The sequence below is a fragment of the Osmerus eperlanus genome, chromosome 5 (assembly GCF_963692335.1).
Source record: "Osmerus eperlanus chromosome 5, fOsmEpe2.1, whole genome shotgun sequence".
Lineage (NCBI taxonomy): Eukaryota > Metazoa > Chordata > Actinopteri > Osmeriformes > Osmeridae > Osmerus > Osmerus eperlanus.
This window is the reverse complement of record NC_085022.1, coordinates 6,174,044-6,199,690: the sequence shown is the minus strand read 5'-3', so window position 1 is coordinate 6,199,690 and position 25,647 is coordinate 6,174,044. Positions and strand designations below refer to the sequence as shown.

The 25,647-nt window shown below is 47.7% G+C and overlaps 1 protein-coding gene across 5 annotated transcripts; it reads left to right on the top strand.

Moving 5' to 3' along the window:
* The first annotated feature begins 545 nt into the window (after positions 1-545).
* prickle1a (prickle homolog 1a) lies at positions 546-25,610 on the top strand. Of its 5 annotated transcripts, none has more exons than XM_062461396.1 (8): positions 546-813; positions 17,660-17,852; positions 19,644-19,757; positions 20,421-20,555; positions 21,484-21,687; positions 21,942-22,128; positions 22,918-23,805; positions 23,996-25,610. In XM_062461396.1, the coding sequence occupies exons 2-8, from the start codon at positions 17,673-17,675 to the stop codon at positions 24,916-24,918; spliced, it is 2,631 nt and encodes an 876-aa protein (XP_062317380.1). In that variant the 5' UTR covers positions 546-813; positions 17,660-17,672; the 3' UTR covers positions 24,919-25,610. The 5 variants fall into 5 exon arrangements, with proteins under 5 accessions (XP_062317380.1, XP_062317381.1, XP_062317385.1 ...); XM_062461397.1 differs by having other exon boundaries at positions 17,657-17,852; XM_062461401.1 differs by lacking the exon at positions 546-813 and adding an exon at positions 1,011-1,033.
* The last annotated feature ends 37 nt before the right edge of the window (positions 25,611-25,647 follow it).

The window sequence follows — 25,647 nt, the reverse complement described above, 5'->3', positions numbered from 1 at the left end:
TGTGGGCCCTCTTTCTGTGTCAAGATATAGGTTTACCTTTTAGGACTCACTGTAAATATGGCCAACGGAGAGAACATAGTGCACACTTGTACCTGTTTCACTTTGGTGCCGAGGGGAACTCATTGTGATCCAAAGTTATTTCTTTGCAAATGATCTGGTAGAGGGAGGGGGCCCATCAGTCGAACACCTGAGAGAAACATTTGGATGAAGAAAGTTATGTAAACCAATAGTACCAATGCCATAACTACTTTCGCATAGTAATGCAGTTATGCATAGAAATTATTTGAAGGGCTAAATTGTTTGAAAATGCTGTCAGCCCATGCGGTTAGGGAAATATGCTCAGCTCTTTCTTTCACTGGTGGTATAGTTTATATGCCTTCAGTATAAATGTTAACAGAGGCAAAACTCATTGCAAATATTCAATGTTTTCCAGACTACCAAGAATGTCCGTCTCTCAAGAATTGGTGGGGGTTGCTTGTTTAAGCCAATAGGCACAGCGCACCGCTAATGTCATTTCGGTGTGCCTCACGAGTTGAGCCCATTACCAGCGGAGCGCCTGTGTATTCTGCGGTACTTTGACAATTGTAGATGAACGCCAGAAAGTCGTTCTTTTGTCCCCTCTATTTCAAATGTATTTGCCAACTTTTTAGGTTAATTTATCTGCTCACCGCAGGGAAGGCTACACTTCAACGGCATAGCTTGGCACTTTCTGGACTTTTCATCCTATGCCAATGAGACGCAACGTGAATCATTTTTGCAAGTTCAGGAATATTGGTTCCGGACACTTTGTTTATCACAACTGAACAATTTTGGGTAAGATTATTATTGTATTGTTTACCGCATTCAGTGTGAGCCGTCTTGAGTAATGCCTTTTCAGCTGCTGTTCGTTAAGCAGTTTAAATCAAGCACCACACACCCACAGGTATTTGTATGAAACGGATATTTAAATCCCTGCATCTCTAGGAAACGGTGCACGTATTCAACCGTGAACAGACTAAATTATGGTATTCCTCACTGTGTGACATCAAAAAAGGTAATATTGTGCATCATAGTTTACATGATGCAATTAATTATTTTCCAAAGGACTGAATTCATTCGAGTTCGCGTGGAATAAACTGGGCTCATATGTGAAATACGTTTACAAAATCTGGTATAATGCTTTCGATTTCTCGTTTAAATGAATATGCGGAGAAACGTGGTCTGGAAGTGGGGTGTGTGGGATCGCGGTGCCCCCCTAGTTTCCAGATGTATGGACTCAGCTGTCGCCTGTCACTTTGGTGACAACTGGTCGGCGCACTGTGCCCACTGTGGATCCGCCGTCCTGTCTCAACTCGGAGCAAGCGGAGCGGACAACCGGTCCCGTGGGCGCGAGGGAATGTGTAAAGCATGTTCTTATACAAATGTAGCCAGTTGCAGCATTTGTAACCCTCGCTGTGTTGCTGTTGATGGAAAATGTCAGAGCTGGACTGCCCCAATGGAACCCGAAAGTAGGCTACTTGCTCAATGTGAAGAAACAGCTCACATCTCAGCTCTCTCACTCATAATAGTTCCAAACAGCTAGTTGTATTGGGAATACAGGCACACGCTTTAGATTCAGAAATGTTCCCGGTGGGCTGTCTCAGTCTGCACAAAATATAAAAAGCACGAGGGAGCAGTCCATGTTATATTTAACAAGGCTCTCTCACATAATGCTCCCAGTAGGGGACAGTAAACATCAACATAAGCCATTAAGCTTGTATGCTCTCTGGAGGCTTGTTCTGTGGCGTGGCCCTGGCTCAGTCAGAGAGCAGGAGGATGGACTCAGCCTGGCTCGAAATCTGTCACTGTGGCCACAGCTGGGGGGCTGGATGAAGAAAAACACAGAACTGGGTTGAGCCCCAGCTCTGTGCCCCCCCCCCCCCCCCACCACCACCACCACTCCCACCCCTCAAAGTCCCCTCTGACTAAGCCTGATGGCTGGGGAGGTGAAAAAAGAGCAGTCGGCTCTCACACATCGGTCGGAACCCTCTCATGCTTGAAGGGACTTTGTGGAGTATGTGTTGGTTTGCTCTGGACACACGGCCAGCGTGGAGTCTGGTTCAGTTCAGTTAATGTGGTCAGCCACGGAATTTTAGCGGACTGAGACAATTTTCACCTTTTCAGGAATTTGTGTCATTGACAGAATTGGTGTTTCTGTGTTGCATGTTTAACTGGTCAGTGGAGAAAGTGTGTGAACGCACTCTGGCACTGTGTGTGTGTGTTTCTTGAAAAAAATAGGGGAGGGAAACTCAGATCAGAAATCTAGGTGGCGGTGTCACCTAGTGGCTGGAAGATAGACTCACTCCCTTCAGCAGGGTTTTTACCCATTATAGCAGCTGACACTTCCCTAGGAAAGTTTTCGAAGTCGGGCGAGATCCTAAACCTTTTAATGCTAATGACAGCTGAGGACAACATTACTTTAGTTAGACAATCAAGATGACCACGAGGGGAAAGCTGAGCATTAGTGCTGCGTGTCCAACATGCACTGGTTTTACATTTAGCTCACAGCTCAGGACATTCTCAGATGTTTATCTGAGTGTTTTCTGTGAAGAGACATCCGAATCCATTATAATCCATTTATTCGCCGTTTGACCAAAAATATGGCTGATAAACATACCAGCTGTGATCTTTTGGTTGTTTAGATGACCTCGCTTAAATGGCATGTTTAGGAAATGAAGTGTTTTGGTCGAAGTCTTGCTTGGTTGTAAATCGTTTATTACAAATTTATTTATAATGTACAAGAATTTGGGACAAGCGTCCCATACATGATTATGGATGGACTCCAAATGTCAAGTCATGTCAAGATTTATCACTTCATGGACTCTCGGAATCCATGATTTCCCGAACAGAAGAACCAAAGAGCATTTATATTTATTTCTCTCTAACATTAAGTGGATCTAAAAAGGAAAGCTCCAACTCATTTTAAAGTCTTTTGGACATCGTCTTGGATTTTTTTTAAATTCTTATTGGCCAATGAAGCGCTCAGTAGTGCTAATTTAATCATGTAAAGGAGACAGTAGTACATTCTGTATGTTGTAAGGCATTGTTGAATCCTCCAGGGTTTGAAAGGGCTTGAAAAGATATGTCTGCTTATTCTCAAGGGAGGCATCTTATAATACGTCTTTCTACCAGAGAGACTGACTGCCCCCATGACATAAGAACTCTTGTGTTTCAGCACATTCGTGGGTCTTTGCAGTGAGAGAAGTGGAGCAGAGACCGTATCACAGACAGGAATCCAATCATTCACAGTGGGACATTTTGTTGTGTGCGTGTGTGTGTGTGTGTTTGTTCATGTGTGTGTGCAAGTGCAAATGCCAGTGCATGTTTACGTCTGGAACACACATGCACACGCAGTGTAGACACCAAGCCAAGTGTAAATGAGTAGAATGTAAGTCTTGGTGGGTGCCAGAGTGTATACATTTACCTGTTGATTTAAAACCCCAAACCAATGAAATGTACACAGTGACCTATTTGTGCATGGCAGGATGAATCATCTTCGTGTCCGTGTAAATCGCTCATGAGCCAAACACCCTGGCAGGCTTTTTATCCCAGACTGGCCAGCCAGACAGGCCAGTTTGTTCTAGGGAGCAGTCTGTCTGAAGAAGCCAATCTTTCATGGTCTGAGTGCAGTGAGAGGAGGATAGGAGTGCGCTGCCATAGACAAACTGCAGAGCAGATCCCCACCAGCTATAAACTGTTAGTGGTAGCTTGGCAGGGAGCTGTACGCAGTGTGGCTTGTTTTAAACGCCGGTGGTCTCCACGCACACGGACACTCGGGCCGTGTGGTAAATGGCTGTACTTGGTTGGTCATTTTTAGACCTCTGTTTCTGTGTGGTCATTCAGAGAGGGAGGAAGTGGACTAAGCATTCGTCGTCTTCATGTTTCCCCATGCAAAACGAGCCGTCTTCTCAACCTTCAACATGCTGATGCGTACAAGTGAGAGATGTGCCGGTGGCCCCTATTGAGTCCACATGCTAAGCATTATTCTAAAGGGATTAAAGCTAGTTAGTGATTTACCGCTTCCAGACGTAGCTCTGTTTATTAGGAGTTACAGGACGATGTCTGCTTGGGAAAAACAGTCTTGGCTCACACTCTGGATTTAATGCCCTTCCAGATCTCTGCCTACCACACTGCGTAATTGTGGGGGAAACCATCAGACCACCAAGATGATGAAAGTCATTCACACGCATAGATGCTTCATTATGTCCTCCATGTGTTTATACCATGATGCTTAGTCTCTTGGAAATAAATCATCTATAATATCCATAACACAGGCCATAGAGAAAAAGATGTATGGTCTTTCTTCTAGCCGAGCTAGCAGTATGTGTGTACACAGTACACCTCTGTATATGTGACCCATTGCCCCAATGGTTGGAAAGGTGGTAAACCAAACAAGACTGACAAACCTGGGTCTGGTTTGACCCCTTTCTCCTCATTATTTTCTCCTCCTTTTATTTTCTTTTTCCTTTTCTCCTCCTCCTCTTTTTCTCCTCCTCTTCACCTCTTCTCCTCCTCTCCCTCTACAGGGATCCTAGTAATCACAACGTCACGGGAAGAGAAGCAAAGAAAACACATTACTCCGAGATAGTCATTAAAGAGCACAGCTAATTTCCCTGGTCCACTACAGGGGATTCTTCTAGAGCTTTCCGGACCCCTGGTTGGAAGTATGCAAAACACTTGTCCCTCCTCCTCTTCCTATGGGGCTCATTCCTGCGGCCTCTGTTGTCAGAGAGGTCGAGTCAGACAGAATTGATGATATGGAAAAGGTCAAAGGGATTTTAAAAATGGACTCTGCTGAGCATATTTTTTATACAGACAACAAAGGTATTTCCTGGGATATGCTTCCTAAAAGGTTACTTGCCGGGGACAGTTTGGTTGGCGTCCAAAAAGGTTTTTCTCAAATCTGGGTGGTGGTGGAACAATGCGTCCTCTGTTCTGTATAACATGTATTTCATTGTTACAACTGTATGACAAATCTTTTTTTTTTTTTTTTGGATGGCTGCCAACTTAGATGGTCCACAGTGGTTGCATTGTCACCATTTAGACAAACCCATAAAGTACAGCACATAGACAGGCTTGAATCTAACTCTTTTTTTTTTCTAGATAAAGGGACTACTCTGATTGAAGTTCATATCAAATGAGTCACTGAATAAAGACTCTCCACTACTATTGAGGTGAATAGGCCTTAATTAACCCCTTCTAGCAGGATGAAAGAAACCCTTTGTCCTGGCTCTGCCCTGTCTTAATGGTTATCATCTGGTGAAGGGATACGTCCCTAACATGATCTTCCAACCCAGCACATACGAAGGAAAAAGCCAGACAATACGCTTGCACAGACACTCCCTTTGGAGCCAACCGTGGTGATGCTCCCATAGTGCAACACTTGACCTATTACCCCACCACTCTCCACAACAAGCACTCATATTAGTTCCGGGGGACGTTTTCTGCTGTTAAGTGGGTTTCAAATGAACACACATGCTTGATAATGACTAGAGAACTGTTACTACTTACTGTAGACCCTCTGCAGGAGAGCGGGAGGATAGGCAGAGGATAAGGTTAGGGAATTGGGCTAGTAATCTGAAGGTTGCCAGTTCGATTCCCGGCTGTGTCAAATGACGTTGTGTCCTTGGGCAAGGCACTTCACCCTACTTGCCTCGGGGGGAATGTCCCTGTACTTACTGTAAGTCGCTCTGCATAAGAGCGTCTGCTAAATGACTAAATGTAAATGTAAGGTAAAGGGCCTCTATTAATGTCTTGAGAGAGGACATGGTTCCCTATCCTGTGGAGTTGTGGTGGAAAGGCTCTCTCTCCCTCTCCGGGTTTCTACATTTAGTCATTTAGCAGACGCTCTTATCCAGAGCGACTTACAGTAAGTACAGGGACATTCCCCCCGAAGCAAGTAGGGTGAAGTGCCTTGCCCAAGGACACAACGTCATTTTGCACGGCTGGGAATCGAACTGGCAACCTTCAGATTACTAGTTCTAGCGTTCTTCTTCCATCTGAGTCTTTCCCTTCTCTCTCTCTGTCTCTCTAGATTTGATCATGAGATCCCGCCCTTAGTGAGTTGCAGTCAATCCAGCATAAGCAGTCACACCACCTCTAAGGAGATTGTCTGGTTTCAAACAGGGGGTTGTCCTCTCCCTGGTGGGCTGCTGACATGAAGTCATGTCTAGCTAGTGTGTCATCTATTGATACGGTGCCATGGGCATCGTTATGTCTCCATTCAGGGGTAGATTAGCGTGGTCCAGCGCTGAAAAGGAATACTTCTCTGAGCAGCTATTTCTGTAGCGTACGTCGACTCTTTAAATCACTTTGACACACTTCTACATAACTCAAATCCCATCGGGTGGCCGATGAAGGTGTTTTGGATGAGACATTACACCAAGTTTAGATGTGTTCTCAAGAAAGCAGATGTGACTGACATGGCTCTCCTGGAGTGTTGATGTCTGTCCTCATGTAGAGGATGCTGCTTGTCAGCTGGGGGAGGAAGCCACGATGACATAGGGACGGACGGTGAGCGGGCTGTTAGCTAGCTAACGTACAGGTGGGTAAATATTGACGAAGAGGGCAACTGAGGACATACCTTGCAGAGCAAACCCCTGGGCCCACAATAGACCCAGCCAGATGACAAGGACTGATTTGTTTGCTCACGACGACCTCCCCCACAGCTCCTAGAGAGTGGAGATTTCAAAGAGGGGAGCTTTTGTTTGGTATGCTCACACTGTCTTCCTGTTAGGGGTTGGGCTCCGAAATAAAACAGTGGAGCAACACACCAGATGTGAGTCTGTGTGTATCTGTGCACCGACACACACTGACACAATCATGGGCAGCAGATGACTCAACGATGGTAGAACGATCAATAAAAATTGGTCAGCTGTTCACAAAATGAAATATAAAAATGTTTACGTCATTAGAATGACCAGAATTGTATTGTATTAATTTTTTTAATCCCGCATGGGCTGACAAACAGCGAACCAAACGCCTAACCACTCCCCGCTCATAAAAGTGGATTGAAATCATTTAGCTGAGTGACCTCAGTATTTGCAGCTCCAACAATAACACAGAGCTGCTGACAGAAGGGGACTTGGTCAGGGCCCAACCCAGGCCTGGTTTCTAAGAATAAACCCTGGGCAGGGGGGAATGGCATCCCTAATCTTCGGGGTGATAAGACAGGCCTGAACTGGTGTCCTGTTTTTCATTCCTCAAATACACCACATGGATAAAGCTGCTGGGGAGGCAGCTCCTGGAGGCCACTAATGGGCCCGGCCTGGCCTGCGTCTGATTCGCTGACATCTCTGGGGACCTTCACCAGGCTCCAGACCCTTCCCAGACACACTGGGTTGCGTTAGCGTTCATGAGTTTGAGTATTTGTTCACTGGAGTGTGGAAAAGTCTCAAGGTCTCAAGACCTTCCGATGTCTCTCTATCGCTCTGTATGTCTACAGCACATTTGATTAATTTAGCAGAGGCTTTTATCCAAAGCTATCTATCATTGTAAAACTTCCATAAAGCCAAGGCAGTGGACATCTTCCGTCACTGTGATGGCCCTGGTCCTTTCACCGTGTCTACAATAGGACTCCCAGTTCTAGTCTGGTCTCCCGGGGCAACAGTCTCCAGGGAGACGGGGGAGCTGACCCCAGCCAGCCCATGGCCACGGTCAAACAACGGGTCTGCTCAGCCAACCAGCGCTAAACCATCTAGCTGGACACCTCAGCCGAGCCCTACCCTGAACACCATCTAATAAAGAGGTCTGGATGGGCGACGTCACTGTCCCCTGACCCCTGACCCCTTGGAGCTCTCATCTTGGTACCTGTGACCGCTAGCCACGTGATGGGGTGAAAGGGTCAACATCAGAGCCTTGGGGAACCCATGGAGGGAAGGGTGCAATTTAGCCTCTTTTCTCTTCTTTCTGCTTTTTTGTTTTGTTTTTTTACTAGCACCTTAATTACTTAAATTGTGTCCAATTAAGCTGGGTTAGAGAGAAGCATCCCTACTTACAGCAGTCAGAGTTTCCTCTGTGCAGCGGCACTGGAGCATGTGTTTAATTAGCCAGTTATAAAAGAGTGTAACGGAGTGTTTCTCCTGGAATGTTAATGATTAGTGGGATCTTGACTGAGCAGCGCTTAACTGTTTCGAAGTATTGTTGAATGCGGTGGTCGCCTTTTGAAGCCTCGCAGGTTTGGAAAACGCTTCCATGTGTGAGAGCGGGGATGTTTTTCTTTTTACACTGCCTCTTCTTCTTACGACGACCTTACAGCTCCGAGCGCTCACACCTATGTTGGTTCGAGCAGGCGGTCCGCTCACAAGCTCAAGTTTAGCTCGGGGCTAAAACCGAAACAGGAAATGGTTCTCTTGACATGCTCGGATATAGTGTTTAACTCTGAGGCCAGCTTGAGAGGACAGCCCAGATGTGTGAACGTTTCTGTTGAAACGTTTGCGGCTTGCGTGTCAAACGTTATGAAGCCGAGGTGACCTCCAAGTCTGGAGAGAGGTCAAAGGTTATTCAAAGAGAGCTGGATTCACCTTGTGAACCCAGAAAGAGTGTTGTTTCAACATGAAGAGGAGAAACAGGACACGCTCATACCTAATTGGTTTGTGAAAAAAAGCCCAACACTTTTTAAAGCTTTAACGGAAAAAAACTACAAACCAAAGAGGAAACAAAGTTTCAGGAGAAAGGCATAGCAATGTAGCGTCATAACCGGACGTTACCCTTTAAGCTAACATGTCTATTCATTACCTTCAGAGTATGTAATGCCAGGGGGACCACACATGACAGGACTGGCCCTTTGCTGATGCAGTGCTTTTGTGAGTGAGAGTAAGTGTGGAGTGTAAGAGTGGCCCATTCAAGCCCAGGCCTATGCTGTGTGTAAACCACCACATCCTTTGTTAAGTTATAGTGCCCTCAAATAAAAGGGCTTCCTCCCTTTAACAGCCCCGGGAACTGAGGCGCTTCACTTCCCATTGTTCCCAATGAGGTCCAAGCTTTACAACTGGGTGAGAGGCTGTCAAATCGAGGGTGAAATACGATGACTTGTCTTATCCGACATTCCAGCACTGTGGCTGATGCAGTTCAACAGTAATGTTACTGCTATAAAGTGGAGAAACATGTAGAATACCGCCCCAAGACTAAGAGCACTCAGAGATGATATATGGTAGACGTATTATGCAATGCATTGGCCTTTGAATACTACACTGGGTACAGAATAGAAAAGAACAGAACAGAATAGAATAAAATTTGACCAGCTGCATACTCATCGACATGATGTCTGACATAGTGTATTCCTTCTACAGTGATCAACTTCTAAACCAGGGTTATATTTGTAATAATCCAACTTGATATCCTTATGAAGCATAATCCAGTTATAAAGCGTGAAGAATTTGATTACAAAATTGCAGTGATGCAGTACTGGTGGGATTATTTTGTTCTACTTCGATCTTATCAACATATAATGTATTCAAGGTTTGTAATCAAATAAGTATGCAAAACTGAAGACGGAATATCCTCTAATCTTTTCCTTTACATTGTCTGATGCTGAAATTGGTTTAAACAAGGTCAAGTGTGTTTCAATGTATTTTTCCACAAATCTTCAAAACAGGACATTACTACAGATACATTCAAACTGGAATACAGTGTGCTCTCATCTCCCCAGTGTATAAGTGTGAAAACTGGAAGAGAGGTTATCTGAGGGTTATGGAGCTAACCAGCTCACAGTCTGACCTGGGGTTGTCACTGCCAATCTAGCTAAGTCAATATCAATGCACTGACTGCTCCACCAGTTGACCTTTTTCTTCCCTCTTTCGAGGCGTAAAAGGATTGTTATTACAGTAGAGTGATAGGCTTTTACTGGTCTTTATGACTCAAGCTTTTGTTGGGCTTGTGTCCTGCTAATACCCATTGGCAAGTCATTTAAGCCTTGAGACAGGCCTACTTTTATGATAAGGTAACTCACACATCAGTGGGTGCCATTCCCAACAATGGTTGTGAAGGACAGTAAACAGTTAGATGGTTTGGGCAGCGTGGATTGACCTTCTCCCTGCCCCTCCTCAACTCCCATGCTAGAGCAATCAACTTACATTCACCACAGCTGAGAAGATCTCAGTCAAACAATGTCCAGAGGTAGATTAGCCCCGAGAGGTGAAGAGGTATGCTAACAAACCGCACAAAACCAGAGTTCTTTGCATTCTGCTTTTATCATGGCTGGTTTGAGTTTTACGGCTCCGTTCTCAAGGGCGAGGCCAGTTTTGACCCAAAGAAGAATGTCTCTTTACCGTGGGGCGTTGGTGCTTGTGAGGACAGTGTCCTGTCATTGTTGGGGCATGCTGGAGGTGGCGTTGGGTGTTTTTACTGCGCTGAGAAGGTGCAGACCAGGTGTGGGGTGGTGGTTAGGTCGTTGTGGCTATGACAGGGGACCAGACCGTAAAGCCCCAGGAGGACAGATTTATGAGTCATCTGGTGCTCCCGAAGGTTAAAGGTCAGGGATGTTGGGCCGTGTCTGACTTGATATTTCTCAAGTATCCGAGGTGAACCTTGAACTGGGAAACTACATCTCACTCCAACAATAGAACTGTACAGTGTCAGAAGGACCAGCAGAAGATCGCTCTGGATAAGAGCGTCTGCTTAAATGACTAAATACAAAAGATGCAGGCCTGTATTTTTCTGTTAGCAGTCATGTTCTATGGAATTTGGTACATGACCAAAAAACAATAAATATATACACAAAATGTGGGGTTTTATGACCACCAGATGGGATATTCTCTTTTGATTACTTCGTAAGGGAGTCTTTGTGAGTTTTAAAAACTATGAGTTTTAGTTCTTCAGGTCTTCTAAAATATACACGTGCGTATTGCCCTTTAGAACTTAGTCAACTTGTTCGTCAACTTTCTCCCAATAAACACATTTTAGGCTGGGAGACATTAGATAATAGTTTACCATTATATAGCCTACTAATTATTGAGAAAATCTATCAATTGAATAGTTTTACTTTCAGCTATGCATTCAGGCATTTCTTAAGCTGCAAACCTTCTTGTGTTGTTTTGCTGCATTTCCGTCATGTATTTCTTGAATGCCCTGCAGGCAGGATGCAAAGTTTTCCCTCCTCTCTAAGACTTGCTAATGGAGCGACAGCAGTCCTTTGGGCCAGCACAAAGGACTGTGTCCTGTCCTGACACCAGCTGTGAATGGAACTCCCTGCCTGCCTGGCCTTGGCTGCTGCAATGGCTTTGTCTACATACACACACACACCCACACCAGCATAACAGTGGTTTGACTAGAGAAGGGTTGGGTTTTATAAGTCAATGTTGAAGAAAGAAACATTATTACTTCCATAACTGGCCTCTCAGGGTGACAAACTTTGTTTTGAGATGGACATTATAGGTCTGCTTGGCCAGGGTTTGACCCAGAACCAAGTGTTTTTGTTTTCAGAAGTAACAGGAAAAGCCTCACCTTCTGACATTCCTCAGGAGGTGAAGGAGACTGGGAGGTCAACTGGTCTGCCGGCTCGTCTCAGAGCCATCTCTGACAGCGCTGACAATCACTGCCTACAAACATATTCATATCCTAAAAATGACAAATATCGTTTGTGTGTATTGCTGGCCGCCAAGAGTTTAGCTGGCTTAGATCAGATTGCATTGTGGCAAGTGAGTTTTAAAGCAGCTGATTTCTGTGTTTGTAACGTTATACCCCCAAGCTTATATCTCCCTCGAGACAATGCTGATAATTGGAGCTTCCTCGTGGATGTGGCTCACTTGTGTTGTGATGGCTACTGGCATTCATATGGAAATAGGCCGGTGGATTAGAAAAAGGAGCTGGATCACTCTGTCTCAGTGTTGAAGAGCTGCTGACAGTATCAGGGACTGGGGCTGATGAGGGTTGTGCTCCGGGTGGAAGTTATCTACAGTTTGGGATGGCAAGTTAAACACAGTCTGTTATCAGCTTTCCATTTATCAAGAGTTGATACGCAGAGTGAGAATCACTGATGTGCTTGTTGGGCAGAGTTCCTGAGGGCTCCTTCACTGATGGCTCTCATTTGAAGTGTGTTTGAAGTGTGAGGGGAGGGTCACCAGGGGGAGACGCCCGTTTTGAGTGGCTAGTCTTGGGGTTAGGGGGTGGGCTCAGAGAGGGGTGGAGGGGAGCTGGGTGGGGGGGCAAGAGTGGGACGGCCATCTGGTTGTTGGTGCTGCCCTCCTTCACACACCTTCAAACATTCCCTCACACACACACACACACGGACACACACCTCTGGCTTTTGCCGTCCTTGCTTTGATATGGGCTGTTGCTGCGCTGACAGCCCTGGAAGACGAGACCGCGTGCAGGGGAGGGTGAGGCTGCTGTCCTGGATTTAGAGCTGCCGAAGAAAGAGGGAGAGAACGAGAGAACGAGAGGCAGACAGAGAAAGAGGGGAGAAGTGAGAGAGGGAGAGAGGCTGGAGCCTGGAGACATGCAGCACAGACCACAGAGCAGAGTGAGGACTGAAGGACTGGAGGACTGAGATAGATCTTGAGAGTCTGGGTCCAGGAGATTTGCCCAATACTAAGGTAAGACCGCTAAGGGAACATGACTGGAGTGGATCTAATCTGATTTTCATTGGAATGTGCTTTGATTGGGAGTCAGACTTTGAGAGGCTGTAAAAACTAGGCTGAAATGTCTCCCAAACCGCCAGTGCTTCATAGGTTGAGGTGGGGATTCCAAAGAGACTTTATACATTTTTTTTCTTCTATATAACAAACAAGAGAGGACGTATTTCTTGATTTTGTTGAGTTGCAATAGCTCACATTATGCTCACATGACTTAGATTCGATTTGCTATGTGTTTCATATCATACTCAATGTAAGACCCTGGACATGTTTCACCTCACTGCATGGGGGGAGGGTGAAGAAAATTGGGATCCTCGTTTTTTCTTCAGGCGGTGTGAATACAGGTCTGCAGTGGGATGTGCCAGTGTGTGTGATGGATGGGATGTGTGTGACAGCAGCACGTGTGTGTTAGGGAGTGGGCAGGAGGTGGTCTGTCTCAGAGGGTTGCTAAGGAGACGTCGCTCACTCCCATTCAATCCCCAATAACACCCCCCCCTGGGATGGAGGGAGGACCCTGGAGGTCCCCCAATCCTGGAACCAGCGCCCCTCTCTTCAAGTGAGACCCATACACTCACAGGCGGGCCACCTCTCTTCTAATGTTCTCCTGGTTAAAGTGGAGTGTAACATTTCCTTTGAGTCTGGTCCAATTCTGTCAATGGTTTGACTTTGGCTGTGATGTATTGCATAAGGATATCATATGTTTATTTTGTAAAGCTTCACTTAGGTACACACAAGGTTGTAAAATTGAAGAAGGATCCAGTTTTACTTTTGTTAGTAAACGTCACGAAAGAAGGCTGAAATGCGGAAAGATTTGTAACTGGCTTTCTCATGGGTTTTTTCAACAAGAGCCTTGTGAATTTTTAACAGGTGACGAGTTGGCATGAAAAAACGTACGTTTATTGGATTTAAAAACCATCTGCTGTGTATTTTCGGAGAACAGAAATATCTTGTTTGTCTCAAAAACAGACGAGTCAGAGTCCAAAAAACCCAACTGGAGACTTTGAAATGAGTATCGTGTTATCCCTCCTCCAGCAGAACCGACCCAGCATCCCAGGCGAGTCCCAGCCAAGTCAAACATGTTGGGCCTAGCCAGTCTGAAGGAGGGCCATGTGTTTAGTTGTGTGCTTGTCCATCATTCATTTCCTTCAGGAACATTGACATGAATTTGGACCAGAAATGGCTCATTTTCCTTCTCTGCTTCACAGGATGTGTTCATCTGAGGCTGTTTCGCTGTCGTGTTTTTAGCTGAGTGTATCTGACAATGAGCACTCTTGGAATTGAGCTCTTTGTTGAAATGTCAATATATCACCTCCCTAAGAAAGGAAGGGATGTTAGTTTGCAGTTTGTGAAATGGTCTTTACATTCTGTGTAACAACCACGCACTGTAAAAGTTGTTCATTTTCTTTGAATAATCTGAAAATTAATCATATTTTATCTACAGAATAATCCTTTTGTTGTCCCTGTCATCTCTTCATATCAATTCTATCCCTCTTCATTGTCAATAGAATTTCCATACAAGCCAGTGGTGACTCCTCTTCCTTGGTCTCAACCCCCTCCTGACCCCCTCCCTGCCCCTCCTGGCTGGAGGCTAGAAGGGCCTCTGTGGGCAGATCAGTCAGATTTGCAGTCCAGAGCTCCCAAAGCCATGTTAACAAGCACCTTTACAATAGAGAGGGGCTGTTAAACATTCAGGACGGCAGGGGTCTGGCCTGTGTGGGAGGATGAGAGGGAGGAGGTGGCAGATACCCTACAGACCACAAGCTCCTTGTTGAAGCTCACTTTTTATGTTCGGCCAAAACTACGAAGCGGAAACGTTAGTCAGTTAGCTGCAGGGTGGTGAAATGGTTCAACGGCCGGACAGCTCATTGAAGAAGTTGTACGGTTGTAGTTTGGAGGAAATGAACTGGCTAACATCTGAAGGGATAATTTGCATACATTTGCATTAGCAAACTTGCAGCTGCGGTTCAGAAGGAAGGTATTACTGACATCAGAGCTGCTGCCAACTCAGGTATCCTGCCTGTCTACTCTCCATAGAGCTCTGGCAGAGATGTATCTCCGGTCTGACATCCCACATTGAGTCAGGCCAAGTTTCTAGAGGCTGAAGGGCCTTGTCTGACACGCAAAAACATCTTTCCTACAATTGCAGTAAGTGTGTCTGATATAGCGTGAAGCAGCACTGTAAAGTTTCATCTGTTCTCTTTGGCTGAACTCTATACTATAGTTAGCTGCCTCCCAAGTGAAATCCACCCCATTCTCGAACAAGACCTCATTTTTTTGTGGGTATTTTAGTCTCATTTGCAAGTCAATAGACATGAATAGAACAAGGAGAGTGTTATTCCTCTCGTCTGAAGACAGGTTATCTGAGTTTTGAGGGCTTTAAAACCACGTAGAGAATGTAGAGATAAGAGACCTCACCTTCAAGGGAGAGAGACTGACAAAAAGGCCGGAGGAGGCAAACAGGCTCTTCATGGAACAAGCCTCGAAGTTGATTCCCTTGTCAAAGAGAGCCATTGTTGAGGGCATCGGAGGCGTTTCGACGGGAGGTGTCATACCCTAACCGCCTGACTTGACACTTTGCAGCACAATGCTGCCATAAAGCTCTGAATCGCTCAACTGTCCTCTCCTAACAGCATCGTCCATCATACTTGTGTCTCGAGGGGATTGGTGTGGGCAGCCTTGAGGACGGCATGCCAGTTGTTGGCATGAGTGAGATATGGTGGTGAGGGTGAGGGTGTGCAGCCCGTCCTTGGGACCAGGCGGTGGGTACGAATAGACGGTAGCTGCCTGCTGTGTGTGGAGCAGTTAATCATTCCTCAGGGGTCCAGGCATGCCAGCCTGCTATCTCACAAAGAGCTGATGCTAAACGAGAAACAGAGTCAGACCATACAGCTGACACTTGGACTGGTAGGCCCTTGTAAGTGTGTGTGTGTGTGTGTGTGTGTGTGTGTGTGTGTGTGTGTGTGTGTGTGTGTGTGTGTGTGTGTGGATGGACAGTATGTGGTACGTGCACATTTAGTGCTTTTGTGTGTGTGAAGATATTGTTAGTGTGTCCTATGTGTGTGTGTGTGTTTCGGTGTCTGTGTGTGCGTGTCTGTAAACCACACTCTCCAGCATCCATGCATATATGACATTCCAGGGGTAGAGCATTGGTTTTAGTCCTCTAGTCTCAGGCCTGTGTTCTTCAAAGGCAGCAGTGGAGTGTGGCCGGTTTTCTCAGCTGTCTCCCACCCCTGCATGTCCTGGCCCAGCCATGGGGGTCTGGGGGTGAGGTCGGGGTGGGGGAGGGGTGGGGAGGGGTGAGGGAGGGGTGGAGAGGGGTGGGAGGGGTGGAGAGGGGAGGGAGGGGTGAGGGAGGGGTGGAGAGGGGAGGGAGGGGTGAGGGAGGGGTGGAGAGGGGTGGTAGGGGTAAGGGAGGGACGAGGGAGGGGTGGGAGTTGTGAGGGAGGGTGGGGTGGGCAGTAGACTGTGCTGTTCCTGGCTAGGCTCCTCAGATCTCTCAGTCAGAACTGTAGTGAGATGAGAAATGACCACAACTGCACTGTCCTTTGTTCTGTCTGTGAATAGTTGCCCCTTATGGGTTTCCAGCTAGGCATAAACTGTCCAAAGATAATGTACCTTTAGTGTGATAAAGGGAACCTGGAATTAAATTAAGTTCTGGTTGGTGGTCCTTAAAGGCTCTGCATGCCTCGGTTTGACAAATCATCTGTGGAATAATGTGAAGCGATGACCGAAAGTTTACCCAAAACCTTTTGGATCTGAGATTTCCGCGACATGACAGTATTCATCCTACTTTCTCGCTGTCACGTTGTCCGCAATAAACTTTCACACTGTCTGTGTGGTTTATGTGTGCTAGTGTGTCACACAGGTCTGTGCGTGTGTGTCAAATGTAATTCTGTTGGTGTCTATGTGTGTGGGCACACACGTGGGTCAACCTGGGGGTGAATCAGCCAGCCTTTGATCTCTCGGCCCTATTTCAATCCCCCCATGTCAGTGTCCAGACAAGTCAGTCGTTCCCCTCCATCCATCCCTTCTTCACCTGTCTGCAAGTGCTCAGTCCACCCCATCCGCCCTCTCCCCCCTCCGTCCAAAAGATGAAGGGATGAACTTCTAGACCCCCTCTTCCCCCAGCTCTGGCAGGTTGAAAAACAAACAGCCCTAGGAGAAGAGAGGAGAAGAAAGAAGAGAGAGGGAGAAGAAGGGGGGACGAGCAGGGCCTGTGGACATTCCCCATATGGCAGCGTTATCCACAGGGAGGGTGTTTCTCTAAGGCTAGGCCAGTGTTTATACAGGACTGGGGCTCCAGTGATGAACCCATCATTACAAGCCATATGTCGGCCTCATATGGGACACAGCAGCACAATGAGCTATCACGTATTCCCCTCCTCAACATGTGCTATGCAGATACGCAGGAACCTTGAAGTGTGAGTGCTCAATGTCTGGTGTTAATCCTGGTGTGTCTTTGTTCAAGACAGGGTGAGTTACATTACAGGACAGGAATGTGCTGTCTCAGTTCACCCTAACCCCTGGCCCTGTTGAATGCGGGTACTTATTACACGCAGGGCTAGCTGTTGGTTACTGTCACCAAACAAGTCAGGAAGTCACCTTGTAACACTTCTGGAATCTTCTAATGGAGCTCGGAGGGAGCCACATGAGGAGGCAAGGGGAGATGACACATTACCACAATGGCGGTGACTGAGGCACAAGTCCTACTTAAGATGTTCCTCAAATTAACAAACCCAAGGCAGATAAATAAGGAGCTGTTTATATGTTGCACAGTAATGGCCTCTCATGGACGTCAGCCCACATGAAGGGGATCTTGATGGTGTGACTCAAACAGTGGTTTAGTGCTCGAGCAATGTCGCCTTGACTCAAGGAATGTGTTTATGTATTGGTAATGTACTGTGTCTGTATCATATCTCTTTATCATGTCTCTTTCCGTAACGCAATTCTCTCCTTCTCTTTTTTCCGACCTTTTCATTCCTCCACTCCTCCCACCCTGCCTGCCTCCTTCCCTCTACCCCACCTTCTCTCCATTCCTCCCATCCTACCTTCCTCTCTCCCTCCAGTAGAAGCTGAAGTCAGATGAACCTGGAGAGTTCTGCAGGCTTCCACCAGGGCGGCGTGGCACGCCAGAGGGACATGATGGAGCAGAAAGTCAGCAAGCTGACGTTTGGCTTCCAGCGCAGCTCCACGTCGGACGACGACTCTGGCTGTGCTCTGGAGGAGTATGCGTGGGTCCCCCCCGGTCTCCGACCTGAACAGGTGAGCTGGAACACGATGATCGCTCTGCTCTGTGTCCCGGCATGTGTTGTGTGCATGATCCTGCAGTATAAATGTAACCGGGGGATTATTAAAGACTCTTCTACTTCCTTGTGTACTTTCTGACACCATTTTAGAAGCTACAGAACACTGTGATACAAGTTCTAACCAGACATCAAACTAGATGTGTAGGGGTACTCATGTACAGTGCAAGACTTTAGTTTTGGCCATTTTATTGTTTTCTGCTGAGAAAAGTTTGACTGTTACTTGAGTGTTTCCTTGGTTCATGTGTGGAATGCTCAGGTGGCAAAAAAGAAGTGACCCGATTCTAGCTGCTTGTTGAAGAGAGCTTCTACGTTGCTAACCCATTTCACTGACCCAGAAATATGTTGTTCCTAAACATTTTCAATGATATCCATAGCAGAGGCCTCCTGTCGAGCAGACTCTCTTTGTTTGAGACAAACGCAGTCCCACCCAGCAGCCACTTAGAGACAGGATGTGTATTTTTATTTACAAACTGCAGCACGGAAAAGTCTGCTTGTGATTAGACAAATGCAGGACTTTACCAGGAGGCCTTAACTACCAATAGCTACCTCCTAACCTACCTAGTACCTGACTGGCTGAACCAGGATTCAAGAGAGGCTAGACACTGCCTTTTACAGGCCCATCCACAGCCCTGGCTTTGTGTGTCTGTCTGTGTGTGTGTGTGTGTGTCTGCCCGCAAGGAGCGTGACGTGGCAACCTCCCAAATCGACTTGGGGAGGCCCTCTCTCTCTCTCGCTCTCTATCCCTTTTCTCCCTCCACCTCTTTGCTCTCTCCTCCTCCACTCCACGTTTAAGACCAGCACACATGGAAGCAATGAGAGATGAGGAAAGAGAAAGAGGAGAGAGAGAGAGAGAGAGAGAGAGAGAGAGAGAGAGGGAGAGGGAGAGGATGGGGGAGCTTGCGAAGCAACAGGAGAGCCCCAGAGCCCATCTACGCAGGGCCCCTTTGTGTAGAAAATGCGTGGGTCAACTGTAATGCCTTTACTGCTGCTATTCTCCTGAATGGCACGCACATTATGGGTGATCATTACAGTGGAGAAACACACAGCTTGGCTAAGAGGATCCCCAGGTCCCAGCCCTGGGGTGCAGGATAGGGCCTAATAGCAGGGGGGAAAATGTGCATAATTTATGGCCAGGCCAAATGTGTGTGGGGGGGTGGTCTTAGGGGGATGGGAGGTGAGAGGTAAATTGCTGTCCCCTCTAGACGGTCAGCAGCAGGAAGCCCCCCCCCTCCCTCATTCAAACACACACAAAAACACAAAACATACACGCACACACAGGAGAGAAGCTTATTTCTCCTCTTTATCTCCTGACTGTAATAACCCCCCAGCCTCATAAAGCGTCCTTCAGTTGCAGCTCCCCAAGGGTCAAAGTGCCACAGAAACACTAAAAGACACTCATCTTTGTCCCTGCAGCCAGTGTCAAGCATATGACAAGCCCTCCCTTCTCCTCCCCTCCCTGAGACTGTAAAGACCAGGCGGTTTACTTAACGGAGTCATTATAGGCTCAATGAATATCTACGATTTCTATCTTCACTGTCCACATTAAGTTGACATACCTGTGGTACTTAAGTCTGACATAGGAGAAAGAAACACACTAGCTGTTGTCTATCATTTTAACTCCCACAGGAGCAATAAAGAGGGATTTGATTCATTTCAGCCTCTCTAACCTCTCCGTTCCTTTGCCTCCTGTCCTCTCCTTTGCTCCCCCGTCCACACTTCTCCTCCTCCCCTCTCCTCTCTGATCCAGGTGCAGTTGTATTTCTCCTGTCTGCCTGAGGACAAGGTTCCCTACGTGAACAGTCCTGGAGAGAAGCACAGGATCAAGCAGCTCCTCTACCAACTGCCTCCGCACGACAATGAGGTACGTGTGCGTGTTGTTCGTGTATGTATCATAAAGTCAGTCCCAATGGGCCCTCTCGTTGAAGACATTTTTGCCGGGCCACCACCCATTGTCCCACCCTTCCCTTTCAATTCGCCCAACTCCATCTTGTTTGAGGAGCAGCATCTCTTTCCTTCTCCTTTCTCAGCGACAAGATAGCCCTTCTCACCGTCACAGAGGTATTTAGGGTCTCCAGTTTGTGTTGGGACACGATGCTTCACAAGGGATGTCTTTATGATGTTTGCTGGGAGCCTGTGTGTTCTACCTCCCTCGGTTCCTGCCTTAGTGCCAGTTTATGTGAGCCCAGTGGGGTAGAGGGATGGTGCTCTAGGAGCCTTTATGTTCCTAAGGGTGTCACTACAGTGACACCCTTAGACACAGAGGTCTACCCAGGCCTGCGTGTCTTCTACTTGGCTTCCTCCCTTTGTGGTCCAGCTCTTGATTTCACTGTAAACACAAGGCTTGTTTGTTTAAAAGTCAGCTTCGCCCCATGTCTGGGGTGGTACAGAACCTCTCACAAATTGGATTCGGAGGAGGGTGGAGGAGTTTGCAAGGGCAAGCAGGGGTCACAGGTGTCTTTTCTCCCCTGTGCCAGGACACTGACACGGTGCCGCGCTCACCTGCTTCCTCCGTCTTCCTCCCCAGGTGCGCTACTGCCAGTCCCTCAGCGAGGAGGAGAAGAAGGAGCTACACATGTTCAGTGTCCAGAGGAAGAAGGAGGCTCTGGGGAGAGGCACGCTGAAACTGCTGCCTCGCTCTCTTCTACACGTCTGCCAGCATGTACGTGCCCAACGTGCAAGCACGTGCACTCACACGCGCACTTGTTGTAGGCCTTTCCTTCTGTCATGGTATGAGTGGTGTTCCGTTCCTCCACACATAGGGAGAGCGAGGAGTTTGGAGCTCAGTATTAAACCATGCTATGTAACAGATCAACTAAACACATGCTGGATCTGCAGCCATGCACATCAGCCAGAAGCTCCTTTTGACTTGTTTGGAGTGCAGTTCCAGTTTGTTGGCCCTGTGCTTCAGTACAGTGTTTTATTCACTGTTTACTATGGTCTGTGAGCAGCCCGGGGGTGACTATTAAGTTTTGTCAAAACACAACCCCAACACAGGCCCGCTTCGCCTCACCTCACTCCACTCCCAGTGACAGACGTTTTTTTGTGTTTTTTTTACTGTGCGACTACAGTCACTGTTCATGGCCTGTTCATGTATGTGTGTGTGTGTCCCCACATGGCACCCAGACAAATAATTGAGAGAACACATCAACCACAGTAAGACCACAGGCACCACAGTCATAATTCCCTCTAAGTCGACAGATGCCACATACACTGAGGGGGATAGACACAGATGGAGGGGACTGTGCCCTGTATCTCTACCCCCCAGGCCCGGTCCAGTCACAGAGCTGCAGTGGGATGAACTGTGGTCACCAGATGACACCCGCTCCCAAGATTAAGGCCTCGCAGAGCACAGTCTGCAGTTGCATATGAGAATGGGCAGGACATTGGGGAACATCTGAGGACAGTTTGGCCTAAAGTCATACAATAAACATTTAGAGTGATTGTGTTCAACCACAGTTTCATAATAATGTAGCAAAACATTTTTTGGGTAGAGACTGATTGATGCAATCATTCAGTAGGCGTTACATATTGTGGCTGTGGTGAACAGAATGAATCTGCGTTCCTGAGTATTGTCCTGTCCATCGCAGTGTGGGGAGAACGTGAATGGAGGAGAGATGGCCGTGCTTGCTTCAAGGGCCGGCCCTGGCCTGTGCTGGCACCCAGCATGCTTTGCGTGCTCCACCTGTAACGAGCTTCTGGTGGACCTCATCTACTTCTATCAAGAAGGCAAGATTCACTGTGGCAGACACCACGCAGAGCTGCTGAAACCTCGATGCACAGCCTGCGATGAGGTGAGCTAGGACACAGAGACTCCGTGACTGACTCACCGACTCACCGACTGACTGATTCAGTGAATTACTCATTTTCTGTGAGACAAAAATAAACAATATAAACTCAGTAACTTGTGTTCTAGCTATGCCTCAGGTTTAAACTTGTATCTTCAAATAGAGGAAATCCTCCCAGCTTTATTTTAGAAACGTTTGTTGAACGAGTTCTCTGTCATTTTCCAGACATTGACTATCTAACCGTGTGTTTATTTCCATAGATTATCTTTGCTGATGAATGCACAGAGGCGGAGGGACGCCACTGGCACATGAAGCACTTCTCCTGTTTTGAATGCGAGACAGTTCTGGGAGGCCAGCGCTACATCATGAAGGATGGGCGGCCATATTGCTGCGGCTGCTTTGAATCGCTCTACGCCGAGTACTGTGAGGCCTGTGGGGAACACATTGGTGAGTTTGTTCTGGGATATTCAGACTAGATGGTTGTCAGTTTTTCTCTGTACTTCCCTGGCACTGCCACTGTCAAATGTGATCAATTGGAAATCCACTGTTAACCCTTGTGCTGCCTTCGGGTCACATGACCCAAAGGTTCATAACGAACCATCGTTGTGTTTACCCAGTTTTACCCAATACAAAAACAAATAAAAATAATTTTCTTTTAACCTTTGCAATGTGGGGGGTCTGCGACAGCCCAACGGTTAAAAGAAAATGCTTCACTTTGTTTTTGTATGGGGTAAATTTGTCGCAATACGACGGTGGGTCACACGGCTGATGGGTCAGAATGACCCGAAGATAACACAAGGGTTAAGGTACCCTTTATGACATGTGAGACTGTGACTGCAAATTAAAAAGATACAATATGACGTCTGTCAGCAAGCCACACAAGAGACCTCTTGATTCTAGAAAACACACAACAACCGTCTTGTATTATTATTATTACCTGGTACTGTCCATGTGCACTGTCCAATACACTGCTGTAAAGGAGCTGTCTTTTTTTTGTCCACCGTGCCTAGTAGCTAAGATGTGGTTACATTGTGATGTGGCTAGTGAATACAGACCATCTCTAGACTCTGACCACCGAAATCCTTGCACTTCTGATCCTTGATCTTCTGCTGTACCTTCGACATGCACCATGTTGTACATTACTTTGGATAAAAACAAATGCTGCCAAATAAATCAAATGTACATTTAAGTGTAAAATCTGCAGGATATTCACCCTTCGACCCCTTTGCTTCCTAGGTGTGGACCATGCCCAGATGACCTACGACGGGCTCCACTGGCACGCCACCGAGAGCTGCTTCAGCTGTGCCCAGTGTAAGAGCTCCCTGCTGGGCTGCCCCTTCCTGCCTCGCCAGGGACGCATCTACTGCTCCAAGGTGTGCAGCCTGGGCGAGGACGTCCAAGCCTCCGACTCCTCCGACTCCGCCTTCCAGTCCGCCCGCTCCCGCGAGTCGCGCCGGAGCGTGCGCATGGGGAAGAGCAGCCGCTCGGCCGACCAGTGCCGCCAGTCGCTCCTCTTCTCGCCTTCCGTCAACTACAAGTTCCCCGGCCTCACCGCCGACGCCAACGACGACACGCTCACCAACAAGCTGGCGCACATGAGCCTGTCGGACGAGCGCTTCTGGCGGGGCCGCGGCGAGGAGGTGGAGGCCCCCGAGGACCGGGAGGAGGAGTGGGCGGAGCACGAGGACTACATGACCCAGCTGCTGCTCAAGTTTGGCGAGCACGGCGTCTTCCAGCAGGCGGACGAACCGCGGCCCGCCGACCCGTGGACGACGGAGACGGAGGCGAAGCTGAAGCAGGAGGTGAAGGCTGGGATGGCCGGCGGAGGCGGTGGGGTCGGCGGAGGGGGAAGCCAGAGCCTGGCCAGTAAGAAGTACCAGGCTGATATGTACTGGGCCCAGTCCCAGGACGGGCTTGGGGACTCGGCCTACGGCAGCCACCCTGGGCCGGCCAGCAGCCGGAAGATCCAGGAGCTGGAGCTGGAGCATGGAGCTGGAGCGGGCTTCCAGAGAGAAGAGAAGCAGTGGTACGATGACTCGCTGGAGTGCATCACCGATGAGTTGAAGCAGGCAGAGCAGAGCGTCAGAGACTCCATGGACTCCCTGGCACTCTCCAATATCACCGGTAAGAGCGGTTCGCCTGAACGTGACTCCACTGAGGTACTGAACTATAGTGGACCCAACCTAACGTTCAATGTCCAAATGAAATGTTTAGCGTCAACCCATGGCATTGTGGAAGGTGAGACGAGACACATTGCACGTCCACATTTTGTCGAAAACATTTCACCTCGTTCTAACTCACTCTCTCCTCACAGGGGCTTCCGTTGATGGCGACAGTAAGGACAGACCGCTGGTCTACTCTCTCCACAACTACCAGGAGCTGGAGACAGAGGACTGTGAGAAAACCAGCAACATGGGAACCTTGAACTCCTCCATGTTACATCGAAGTGCCAATTCCCTAAAGAGCCTTACGTCTGAGCTGGAGCAGGTGGAGGAGAACGTCCCGGAGGAGGAGGAGGATGAGGAGGAGGCCCCTCTACCAGAGGAGAGACCCAAGCCTCCTTACCTCCCCGCACTGAGGAGAACACGCTCCCAGTCCAGGCCCCAGCAGGTCAAATTCTCAGACGATGTCATTGACAACCATTGCTACGGTGACCTGCCAGTGCGCCAGCCCCCTATGAGCGAGCGGACCAGGCGGCGGGCGTACCACTTTGAGGAGCACGACCAGGAGCTTCGCGCTGGACGCCATCATCACCACCATCATCACAACCACCAACACAGGCGGCGCAGAAGCCGCAAGTCACGCTCCGACAACGCCCTCCACCTGGTGCCCAAGGAGAGGGCCCGCGTGTTCTACCGAGAGGACCACAGAGGGCACGCCGTCAACCCCAAGGGGCCCCAGGCCTTCCTGGCTGGCCAGCCAGGCCACATCCAGCGGCCCCACGCTCACCCCCACGCCAACCCCGACTACGGGCTGCAGGGCCCAGCCATGGAGAGGTTTCTGGGGCTGTGTGCGGAGGACGACGACTGGTGCTCCACCTGCTCATCTTCCTCCTCAGAGTCGGAGGAGGAGGGCTTCTTCCTGGGCCAACCCATCCCTCAGCCCCGGCCACACAGACACTACTACACAGAGGACCTGCCCAGCCCCATGGCAGGCCTCCCCTCGCCGCCTTACGGCCCCCGGACTAAGTCCAACAAGAAGAAGGGACACAAAGGGAAGAACTGTATCATTTCTTAAGACTTTCATGATTTCCCCAGCTTGAAGTTAACGTGCTCTGTAGCCATCTGTATCTCGTTGCCACTATTTGAAATGAGAAAAGAAATCCAAATAGTCAGTCACATTTCTAAATTCTGTAAACAGGAAGTACATGTAAACACACAGCACTGGTCATCACCTCAATTAGGATATTGAATACAAATACCAAACACATTTCAGTAGTCTGTAACAAAAAACATTGAATTCATTTATTCAGAGCTAAACATATTTATAAAGCAACATCTAAAGACAAACTGAAATGATTATTTAACAGTGCAGATATGAATGTAAATATTGTAAAGTTCAGATACATAATGGATATTTTTTATACCCCCAAGTTCCAAAAGTTTTTTTTGTGGCAATTACAGAACTCATTTTCATAACAAAGGTTTTAAACATAAAAATAGGATGTCAACTGTGGCTTGACAGAGTATGACCATACTCTATTACGCTATTTCCATCATTTATGTGCTTCTTAGTTTTCAGACTTCTGCAGCCCTGACCCTTGCATGACACCAGTATGCTTTATAGGGCCTGGTTAGGTGGACTACTCTATTTATGGGTCATATTGTAATGTAAACAGATCATTGTAATCTGTATAAATGTAAAAAAACTGGAATATAAGGTTAAAATTGATAATTGTAATAAAACATATATTATGATGTGAGACTTTCTTTGGTCGTTTGAATCCCTAAGTGGTTTGTGAGAGAG